The sequence below is a fragment of the Anneissia japonica genome, unplaced genomic scaffold, assembly GCF_011630105.1.
Source record: "Anneissia japonica isolate Jap-2015-1 unplaced genomic scaffold, ASM1163010v1 scaffold284975_len822289_cov185, whole genome shotgun sequence".
NCBI classification, from domain to species: Eukaryota; Metazoa; Echinodermata; class Crinoidea; order Comatulida; family Comatulidae; genus Anneissia; species Anneissia japonica.
Genome location: NW_022699685.1, coordinates 363,165 through 374,435, shown reverse-complemented (window position 1 = coordinate 374,435; position 11,271 = coordinate 363,165). Strand labels below are relative to the sequence as shown.

The window sequence follows — 11,271 nt, the reverse complement described above, 5'->3', positions numbered from 1 at the left end:
TTCGATCTACCAACCTATGTCTAGCTAGGTAGGTTAGCATGCCTATTGTAGGCCAGGACCCAGTAGTATTTTTTTTAATAATTCTTTTTGGGAGTTCGTTGGAACCCCCTGAACCCCCGGACTGGATCCACCACTGTGAGGGGGATCAGAGCCTGGGGTGCGCCAGCGGGGAAAGTTTCCCCCTCCCCAACCCTGTCAGGGAGAAAAACCACAATTTGAGAGGGAAAAAAAATGTTTATGTATTTTCTACTTATTAGGAGACTCTAAAATCGAATAAAAAAGCCTTTGAAACCCCTACATTGTCATATTTTATTATTACACGGTATTGGTTTGGCTGATGGATATTTAATAAAAGAAAGAGTCAATCTGTGTCTCATTGGAAGTTGATAAATCATTTTATTCATTCAAATTAGCAGTTCTTTTAATTGATTTTATTGTTTTTTACAAAATATCAGACAAACCCACCATGCCCACCAACGCGTTTCAGACACATTAGATGATGACTCGTTATACAACCAGGATTTGAGCTACCGGAAATGTGTCCATATCGCAAAGAAAGTAAACGAGTTTTCCCCATAGAGGATGTGCGAGCGGGAAGGGTAGGTAAAAGGCTACGTAGGGTTAGGCCCGAGGCCTAGACTTCTAATGTATAATAATTGGTATCTATAATAGGTAATATATGCTATAGAATTATAATAGATGTGATTAGATACAATTGTGCAGGTAAAGTCTAGAAATTAGTGATTTCATTTGTTGATTGAATTCAAAGAGCTGCAACGGCACATCCTCCAGGCAGGACCATGCAATGCTCTGCTGGCTGGGCCCGGCGGGGATCGATTGCACAGATACAGTACGTCAGTGCAATGCCAAGACCAGTAGTAGTAGCAGGCCAGGCCTAGCATAGGCTGCCAATAATAGGGCCCAATACATATAATATCAAGCAAAAAAAAATCTTCTTTTGGAGATAATAAAGTTATTTTGATTCTGATTCTATCCTAGCCTAGAGGCCCATATAAATAATACAATTATAATACAATAAATACATACAATAATTAATAAACAAGTACCGACCAGTCAAAACTTTGGGAAATATTGATGCGGGAATAATTTTTTTTTGGTTTTTTTTTTGCCGCATCATTTATTTCAACAACTTAAAAAAAAACAATGCAATTTCGTGACTGGAAATACATTTTCTTGAAAAAACAATAAAACCAGTTTTTATAATATTTTTTTCAAATAAAAACAGTAGTCTTCCTCTTTAATAAAAAAAAAAAAAAGAAGCAATATTCTATTATAATTGTTCCGCTAAAAAAAAAGAAAAAACTGTGCTCCCTCATCACTTATTTTTAAAAAAGGGTGGTAATCTAATATTTTTTTCTATGTGCCCTTAGTCAACTGCAGACACTCTCCAATTGCTTCTCAAATCCAATTCTTGACCGACCTAGGCCTACCTATGGCCCATTTATTTGAACATCCATCCATTCCAGGTATTAATTATGAACCATCATGAACTAATGTCTGATGGTTCATAAACCTTGCCTAGCATAAGCCCATACTGTAAAGTTTTTTAATTGTGCGGAGGATACCTAAAAAACCTTCCCAAATTTTCTCGGAAAATCACTATGAAAATAAGTGCATGGAATTGTAATTGCTGCATAATTGCATTGGTTGTATATTAAGATTTGGTCAAAGCCGAATTTTCGACAAAATCTGTGCGGAAATCGGCCATTATTTTCCAAATGCACGGACGGATTTGTAGGCCAAATTTTTGTGCAGCGGATATATTCCCCGCCTTACTATACAGTCTGGGAATAGGCTGGGGGAGGGGGCGGGTGGCTAGTGGTGGTTATAGGCCAAGTTGCTTAAGGGCCGAGTCGGTTATGGGCTGAGTTGGTTAAGGACCGAGTTGGCAAGGGTCGAGCTGGTGCATGGGCCGAGTTGGTTATGGGGCAAGTTGGTAAAAGGCCGAGTTGGCAGTGGGCCAAATAGGTATGGCCCGAGTTGACTTGTACCCGTCTGGATATTTTTAAAATTATATTGATTTCATCATTAGACAATGACCTATTTTATTTTTAGGCCCTATTGCAGTAACCATAAGTAGTGTGAAGCAAAAAGAAAATGGTGAAGGCAAAAGATTTAAGCATTTATGAGGATCCAAGCACAGATGCACAGTTCATCCTTCAACCAGAGGCAGAATCTTCACTTCAAAAAGGTATATCTGTCATCAGACAAAAGACCTGGGATGTAGCAGATAGTTGTCAAGTATGTCTACATAGGCCTATTTTTTATTTTAATAATAAACATTTTTACTTTAATTTTGACGTCTTCATGTAATTATATCTATTTTTTTTACCAAATATTAATAAATGTTTTTTAAATGTTTTTTTGTTGTACTTGTGCAATATATTCAGTATAAAACACTTTTGACGATTCCCAGAGTAATATTTAGTCTACATTTTTTTGTTTTTGTATGCTATTATTCTGTCAAGTTTAAATCAAATCAGTTGTTATTTGTGGCCAATTTCCTTGTTCAGTGTAATAAGCCTTTTTGACCATTTTATCTATGATGACTTTCCACCATAGTAAACATTAATATGCATGTACTGTACATTTTTAAGATGACGTAATATATTGTTATTTACTCTGAATTGAGCACACATAACCACACATGTTTCTCTGTCCCATTTCAGGGAATTATCCAGTCAACAAAGAATGCATACAAGACAGTTGAGAATACAACAAATGGTAAAAATTGAAAATTATTGTTAAGAGCTGATAATTGAACTGAACTTAGGGATAATGCAGATCTTAATCTTCTTAAACTTGCACTCAAGACTTATTTGTTTGCCTGTCATTTTCTTCTGCATTTTCCTTTTTGTGTTTAATTGTTGTAATCTGTATTTGGTCTTTGCTTGTTTGTGAGACTGTATTTTTATAATGCATGGGGTTCCTGAATGATGACCAATTCTATGCCTGCCACTATTTTCCTAAACAATATAAATACCCATTAGTACCAGTAATCCAAAAATATTCAAAATTGTTCACCTTGTGCTCATTTAATTGACAAAAAGACCAAAATACCTGCTCTACAAACACAGGATACAAATGTTGATGACTTATTTTCAGTAGTGAAAACTTAATGCTGTGTCAGTCTAATGCTATGTTGGTGACAGAGTATATAGAGGAAGAAAGAAAGTTTATAATAATATTTTTTTAAATTAAAACATGAAATCTGTCAAACATTTTTGTGTGAATCTGTACTTCCTGAAAAAAACTCATGTACAACATACATTTTTCAGATGTTGTTGCATTTATCAAAACAGAAGAAGGGTTTTACCCACGAGCCGGCATTATAGCATTAGCTGGATTAACTGGTGTGGTACTAGGAAGAAAAGGTAAATATTTTGAAATATATTTATGGAGGAACTTTTGGTAATAAAATTATATAATAATATATTATATTATATTTATATTATTATTATTTTTTATTATATTATATTATAATTTATATGTCATTACTTTGGTGGAAGACTATGTGTATTATCATCATTATTATTGTTGTTGTTGTTGCTGTTTTTGTTGTTGTTCTTGTTGCTGCTGCTGCTGTTGTTGCTATGAATAGTCAACAAACAACTATTATACATATTAATATTGTATTATCATTATTATTAGTTAATAATTTCATTTACTACTGTATAGTATCATTGTTTTATTTTACTGTGCCCAATAATTCAAAGCTTAATAAAAGAATATTATTATGTTATTTGCCATAAAATGTATTGTTAATTATCATTCTTGATTATTTACAGGGGGAATATTTAAAAAGGCAATTTATTCTGGGGCATTAGTAACTGCAGCAGCATCAATATGCTATCCATACCAGGCAGTAAGAATAGCTGAAAAAGAATGGGATTGGATCAAATCTCATAGTACACAATTACTCAAGTCATCAGACAATCAGGTAATGTCCTCACCTCTCCCTACCTTTCTTGTTGAAAAGACACTCTCATTCATATTCTGTGACTGATCCTTTCAGTGTTTAATTTTAACAATTTACTATATGAGGCTCTCCATCCCAAAACAAACTTAGTGTCACTAAATGTTGATCTGAGCATAATTAGCATATTATTATAATTAGCATTAGCAATTAGCATAAGAATGTAGCAGTATTGTATACTTTAGTACAGAGAAGCCGTACTATGTTTACTCATAACTTTGGCAGTAGTAAGTTGATTCCAGTAAATGACCTATCATTTTTAAGCTTATAATACGGAGAATATGAATATATTAAAATGATGATTTTTTAATTTTGAGAATTGATGCTGGTTTCGGCATGGCAAGCCCTGTGTATTTATTGTAAATTTTCTAATAAGGGCATCTCTCAAATGTGCGTTGCAGGGTCATTAAATTTACTGTATTATACTCACAATTTTAAGGCCATCCCCGATATGCTCTTTTGTGATTTGCTCAGTTCATGTTCATTTGTTTTGTTTTGTATTTTGAAGAGCATATTGAATAAATCAAATCAAAATTATGAATTTGCTTCTCTTAAATGAGAGCACATTCATGTTTCATATGATTGGTATCGAATAGATATTGTTTTGTTTATTACTAATAGAAGGAGGAACCGAAAGAGGAACCATCTGAAGAACTAAAGCAAATTCCAAAAGACATTGTTCAAGTTAAGTCAGAAGAAAAATCAAGTAATGATGATACAAATGCAGATTACGGCCAATCTAAACCGGAGGATAAAGACTTATATACCACAAGAAGCTGAGACATTGCTGATTACTATTAGAAAAAAATTAAAATGCAAAATGCATTGGTGGAGAATTAAACAGATAATGAGAATTATATTATTGAAATTTTTCCGCAATTTAACCAATAGCTGTTTAATTTATAATCTAATATTTAATTTTGAATGATTTAGTGTCTATTTTGTGATTGGAGCCCTAGCTTTGTAGCTAAGATATTTGCCTTCTAATAATATGGTCTTTGGATTACTCCACAACCTAAGACAAGACTTCTTTTTGTTCTTTTGTTGTAAAAAATAAAGGGATTGCCTCTTTACAGTAAGGTATTGATATGCTCTTTGCAGTGCTAGACCCATGTTCCTAACATAATCTTCCTTAGAAGACCCCTAAAAAGTATGGAACAGTCAACCCTAATAAAAAATAAAGGCAAAACTGACATTAACAATAACATGAATAAGTTTATTTACAATGTAAAAGACTACACATGTTTGGATAATGTAGTTCCTATGAACAAAGCCATGCGCATCAGTATCTTTTAGCTAATGTCCTATATTGTTCCATTTGCAATACATGAACCGTATGGAATGATCACATAATAAAAGTTATCTTGTACTTGTTTCAAAAAATAATGTTGATTTATTGACCACACATTAATTACTGATACACAGTGTTAAGCAAAGCAATTGGAAAAATTATCTCATTATTAACTTGATAATGAGCAATTCAATTTTTTTTATTTATTGTTTGACTTCACCACAGATGGTATTAGGAAGTAATGTTAAAGCCACGCTCCAGAGGCTCTTAGAAAAACTGATTTTTCTAAGACACAAAAAGCATATTTGACGAAAAATTCAACAGATTTTTGAACATTTAAAAACTGGTGGGAAAAGGTAAATAGAGGGTGGTTATGCCCCTTTTCCCCAAGTTTTTTTAATATTCTAAAATCTTTCTAATTAACCGCTCCCGAGTTCGTAATCAAATATGCTTTTTGTGTCTTAGAAAAATGAGTTTTACAACATATGGTCATTTTTTTTCCTCCGGAGCATGGCTTTTAAATGCAGATCTCTATTCATTACATACATTACACACATACATCTTATTGTAGTAAGGACAGTAATAATGTTTTTATCTCATCTCTTTTGAAAGGGGCAGATCCAGAATATTTTTGCCGGAGGTGCGAGTTGCCAATCAAAGTTATAGAACACCTATATGGGCCAATGTTTTTGGGTGTACCCTTACCTATCGTAGAGTCCAGTGGGCTGGCTTAGAGATGTTTTGGCTGCTGCCAGAGAGCGTACCTTTCGCAATATTAATTATAGGTACAATGGGGGTGATGTATGATGGTATCATGTTATGTGCCTTTCAGTGACACTGGTTGCTAATTTAATATGTTTGGCTTCTTATAGCCAAATAGTTTAAAATCCAATTCATATATTTCCCACAAGCGTTGCAATATACTCGAGTCTAATTTTCCATAATAATTATCAAATTCTTGTGTACTATTTGTTGGGTGACTGTTAGCTCTTGCTGGATATGAAACCTTATCATCGACATTTAAAGATTTCAGGATGTATTTTGCATCATCGCTGATTGTTTCTAGTTTGCCAATGAAGTCATACTCAACTTTACAAGGTGAACAAAGTCTATATATCTCTTCCCAGTGGTCATCAAATCCTCTATATTGACTAGGGTCTGCAAGGTACTGGGCGAATTCAGTCCATGTAATTCCTTCGCCCGTCTTCAGATCATGTTCAGATGGGTTCTTTCGATATTTTTTCATAATACGTTTGGCGAATATATGAAAATATGTCTCTTTCTTGTACATTGCGGTGTCCTGATACTTGTTTTTGTAAGCTGAGAGGATTCGTACGAACGGATTTCTAGCGAACATGAATTTTTTATATGAACGAAGCATTTCATCTCTCTCTGTCGTACTGTAACCAACGAGTCGTTTCATTCCGTTTTTGAAATGAGCTTCTTTCGATGTAATTTCTTCAATTGATTTTCTGTGACCACTGATGACCATCAGGACTCGTTTCCAATTGCTACAAGCCACTTTTGGTACAAAACAGTATAATACTTTTGTTGATTCGTGTACATATATATGTCGCAGAGTATCATGTGAAATATCTCCTGATTGCAATTTTGGATTCTTTTGACAGACTTCGTTCAGTGTATCCTTTCGTAATTTCTGTACTTCAGACTGTTCCATCATAAATGTATCTTGGGTATCTTTTCGTGAATTCTGTACTTGAGGCTGTTCCATCATAAATTTATCTTTCTATATAAAGAAAAATATTGAATTTAAATATAACTTAACTTTGAAATAATGTACGTAAAGATTACCGTTTCCAAGGAACTAAAAAAAATGTAATACCATTTCCAAAATTGTATTTTATAGTCTGCATTCTGTATTTTTAATCTTTTTTAATTGAAAAGATATTTTAAATTTACCCTTTGAATTTTGTTTTCATTCTTATTATCAGGTATAACCATTTGCTTCGTTTTTGTAAATCTTCTATAAACTATCTTCTCAGCATCGTCTTGTTCCCATGGAAATGTATTTGCTGTTTGAATATTTGGTGCATTCAAATTAATTTCTTCTAAAAAATTGATTGAAAAAAAAAACACGATTATTACAATATAAAAGAAATGACAGCAGCACTTTAAGACTAACCTGTAAAATTTAATCTCTAGCTTTCGTCCACACAATGGACTTCAAATTCGAATTCAAATTAATTATGTATTATATTAATATGTAAGGTATAAAACCATAGAAACTCTCGATGCGCGCATGAAGAACGTAACTATAGGGGCGATATTATATTATATAGTCGTAAAATTTTAGGGAACCCACTATTGCATTCTCTTGAAGGGAAACAGTCTTTTGCAGAATCCCACAAATTTTCGATGATAAAATAATAAATAGGCCATAATTATTATCATCTTCGTTGTTACTCTCATTTATCCTGGAGCATGTTAGCTTCTTAATTTTTTATGGCTATGTACTTTACCTAAGTCCAGTAGCATTTAGTTATTGAATGAATTTATTGCAATCGTAAAAAAAAATACATAGGCCTATTGATGTTCAACAAAAATAGTTTCAAACTTAAAAAAACTAACATACAAAATACATACAAAACAATTTTAAACATTGTATTGTTTACCATCTTATTTTCTATTAGTGGTCCCACCTTCTTTTTTTTTCGATTGCACACCTCTTTCTGGACAGTGCCTTTCATTAGGCCCCATTTGTAAGCATATGGCTTCGGGTAAACTTAAACGAGCAGTATGTTTTCTCACCTTCAAAAATTGCAGAAGTTGAAATTATTATGAACATACAGTAGACAACAAAAACAGCAAAACAACCAACTAGAAATTGAGGGCTGTATATTCTTCGTGTCTGTATATTCAGCATCGAACACGAGATGTTCTATTGAAAAAAATATGGTAAATTTATCTCTTGTGTATGTACTGTAGTATCATAACAACCATCAAGATTAAATTATTAATAATAATTATATTGGATGCAACTCTTATTGTATTCACACAACATGATTTATTTTTATTTATATTTTTGCCCGTGTTCGTTTAATAATAACAATAATAATTATAATAAATCACAATATTAATAATAAGTATAATAACATTAAGAAAGGAATATTACTAAGAAAGTGGAAATAACTATCAGGGTATGCTGTCAGTAATCAGTGGCCTCTATCAGAATCTAATTCAGGCTATTCAAATTAAAAACGGCATTAAAGTTATGTGCTATTAGTATTACAGTGCTACTATGTTGCTATTTAGGTGTGTCCATACACACAATTATATCACAAACAGAATAATCTACAAGTCTTGGAACGTAACCACAGTGCGCTGTTTTCATGGGGTTCTGTCCAGTCTCCTACAGTACTGGCATGAAAATCTATGAAAACTTGTAGCAGTCAAGCTTACCGTCATTTAGGCCTCAGGAATTGTGTGTGCGAAATATTTGCTTTGGTACTAACGTGGAAGTTGTACCAGATAATGAAAAGACGAGACTTACCTGTTCGAAGTTCGATCTTGATCTAGGCCTAAGCCTAGACATTAGAGCTGCCATCATTGCCTTAATATTTTTATTTTCTGCAATCGATTCAGCAACCAGGTTTTCAATCCTGGTGGTAGTTTTCACATTATTTCGTCTCTATAGTTCGGCTCAGAGAGTGTTGTATGAGTGTTTTTGCCAACTACACCTCGTTCTTTTAAAAGAACCATTGAAGCAAATCTGTACAACCAAAAGCCACAATGGATTGAATTGAATAGAAGTGGCATCACACTATTTTTTTACGATTAATACTTGGGTGCAGGGGTAATTGCAACAGCTCACAACCGGTAATCACCAGGGCCGGTAGGCGGACGTAATGCACAGGTCAGTCCAGTAATATGATAAGCTGCCCATTCGTCCTCATAAGGAACTCCGAAAAGTGCCCCATTCAGGTTATCGTGATATATTATTTAGAAATACTTGTTCTCTTCAGGGGAATGATGAAGAAATGAAGTTAGAAATATTTAATCACGGTGACTTTTATCACTATTGCGAAGTTTGCTTCATACTTATGTCAAATTTCCTGCGAACCCTGTGGTTTATATACAATAGTGCATCCTGCTAAAGTCAGGCGCTCGTAGTGAGTGCTAACAATAATTGTTGTAATATTCATGACGCAATCTAGTTTCTGCAACCGATCGTGTACAAAGGCCTAATACTGATTCATGAATTCGACATCAATAAAAAGTAGAACAACATGCAAATGTAACATTTAGAGAAGAAACTAAAAGTATGGGCGTGTCAGTCTAATATTTCTGAATTGATAGCTATATCGCATCCGCATATATTGAAGCGATAACATTTAGCACTGTGATTTGCATGCCGGGCCTAGGACCTGTATTTTGCATATTTAGATTTCAATAGAAAATTGAAATTATTTTCTTCGTCAATAACAGACGCATACTCAAAACGCAGAACACCTTGCAAATGTAACTTTTAGAGAAGAAACTAAAGTAAATGGGCGTGTCAGTGAGTCTAATTATGAATTGACCCCGTAGCTTTCTAATCCGCATGTATTAAGCAGCCAAAACTTCAACGACAAATTTTAGTAGGCCTACCGTTATTTGATTGTGGTGCATTGTATTTGCATATTTAGATTTTAATCGAAAATTGATTGGAACAGGAATTTTCTTCGTCAATAAAAGACGCATACTCTCTTCCCGGGGGCCCTCTTGTTTCCCTTGTATTGTCTTAGATCAACGTCTGCCTATTGACATGGGTGCTGGTGGAGGAGGGAAGAGATAGAAAGATGAGGGAAATACTGGTAGGTGATGTGCTTATTTAATGTGATGTTCAACTACTCGAGTTTTTTAAATGCAAAACACCTCATATAATTCATATAATTTATAATTGTACGATAATTGTACAACTTAAACTGAGATTTGTCTAATGCTGCACCAAAATATAATTTATATCTATAGAAACAACCTTGCCGACCCCTTTCAGTCGGCCTACAGACGTTCCCATAGTACAGAAACTGCACTAATCTGTGTGCAAAATGATATTCTTAGGGCTATTGATAACAAACATGCAGTTTTTATGCTATTGTTAGACCTGTCTGCCGCTTTCGATACGGTGGACCATGATATTCTTTTGAAGCGCCTTGATGTCAATTTTGATGGCACTGTAAAGAATTGGTTCCATTCTTATATTAGTAATAGATCTTGCAGGGTTCGTGTTAGGGATGCCTTGTCTGATGAAGTTCGTGTTAATTTCGGAGTCCCTCAGGGCTCTGTTATTGGTCCTCAGCTTTTCTCTTTGTACATTCATTGCGTTGGTGACATTATCCGTCGGCATTCAATTTTGTATCATATCTATGCTGACGATGTTCAGCTGTACCTATCTTTTAACCCAAACACCCCTGGTGACGCTGCTTGCTGTTTATTCAGATTGTCTAAATGCGTCACCGATTTACAATCCTGGTTGATCCATAATAAACTGAAATTTAACAGTGGCAAAACTGAATTCTTCATTGCTTCTTCAAATTATCATTATAAAATCCTCAATAATAATGTCTTCCATTTTGACGGTAACATTATTAGACACTCACCAACTATCAGAAATCTCGGGGTTGTTTTCGACCATGAAATGAATATGACTGCTCATATAACACACCTTTCTCGGTCCATAAATTGGCAGATTCGTTGTTTGTCCCGCATCCGCAAATTTCTTGATTTTGAAACCTGTCATAATGTTGTTCGTGCCCTATTATTCTCCAGGCTTGACTACTGTAATTCACTACTCTATGGTATCAGTAAATATAATTTAAGTCGTATTCAGAAACTTCAAAATAAGTGTGCTCGCCTTGTATGTTGCAGACCCAAATATTGTCACATCACTCCTCTTCTTAATCATCTCCACTGGCTTCCAGTGTCACAGAGAATCCTGTTCCGCATATTAGTTCTGACATTTAATACACTGCAGTCCTCCAAT

General features: G+C 34.2%; 2 protein-coding genes across 3 annotated transcripts; one reads left to right on the top strand and one right to left on the bottom strand.

Annotated features, from left to right (window-relative positions):
- The first annotated feature begins 456 nt into the window (after positions 1-456).
- Positions 457-5,380, top strand: LOC117103059 (MICOS complex subunit Mic27-like). Of its 2 annotated transcripts, none has more exons than XM_033243531.1 (6): positions 457-599; positions 2,077-2,262; positions 2,691-2,745; positions 3,300-3,395; positions 3,810-3,961; positions 4,619-5,380. In XM_033243531.1, the coding sequence occupies exons 2-6, from the start codon at positions 2,119-2,121 to the stop codon at positions 4,775-4,777; spliced, it is 606 nt and encodes a 201-aa protein (XP_033099422.1). In that variant the 5' UTR covers positions 457-599; positions 2,077-2,118; the 3' UTR covers positions 4,778-5,380. The 2 variants fall into 2 exon arrangements, with proteins under 2 accessions (XP_033099422.1, XP_033099423.1); XM_033243532.1 differs by lacking the exon at positions 457-599 and adding an exon at positions 613-672.
- On the bottom strand, positions 5,193-9,269 carry LOC117103056 (carbohydrate sulfotransferase 11-like). The gene is made up of 4 exons (XM_033243527.1): positions 8,800-9,269; positions 8,058-8,187; positions 7,209-7,357; positions 5,193-7,035 (listed from the first exon to the last, which is right to left on the bottom strand). The coding sequence occupies exons 1-4, from the start codon at positions 8,854-8,856 to the stop codon at positions 6,133-6,135; spliced, it is 1,239 nt and encodes a 412-aa protein (XP_033099418.1). The 5' UTR covers positions 8,857-9,269; the 3' UTR covers positions 5,193-6,132.
- Positions 9,270-11,271: the final 2,002 nt, after the last annotated feature.

What these genes read in the sequence shown, in the direction of transcription:
- LOC117103056 (XM_033243527.1), bottom strand. Translation starts at nt 8,856, where the DNA reads ATGATGGCAGCTCTAATGTCTAGGCTTAGGCCTAGATCAAGATCGAAC. An exon ending in CAAGATCGAACTTCGAACAG is followed by an intron (nt 8,188 to 8,799) that starts GTAAGTCTCGTC and finishes TTTTTTCAATAG; the next exon opens with AACATCTCGTGTTCGATGCT. An exon ending in AACTTCTGCAATTTTTGAAG is followed by an intron (nt 7,358 to 8,057) that starts GTGAGAAAACAT and finishes TCAATTTTTTAG; the next exon opens with AAGAAATTAATTTGAATGCA.
- LOC117103059 (XM_033243531.1), top strand. Translation starts at nt 2,119, where the DNA reads ATGGTGAAGGCAAAAGATTTAAGCATTTATGAGGATCCAAGCACAGAT. An exon ending in AGTTGAGAATACAACAAATG is followed by an intron (nt 2,746 to 3,299) that starts GTAAAAATTGAA and finishes TACATTTTTCAG; the next exon opens with ATGTTGTTGCATTTATCAAA. An exon ending in TCAAGTCATCAGACAATCAG is followed by an intron (nt 3,962 to 4,618) that starts GTAATGTCCTCA and finishes TATTACTAATAG; the next exon opens with AAGGAGGAACCGAAAGAGGA.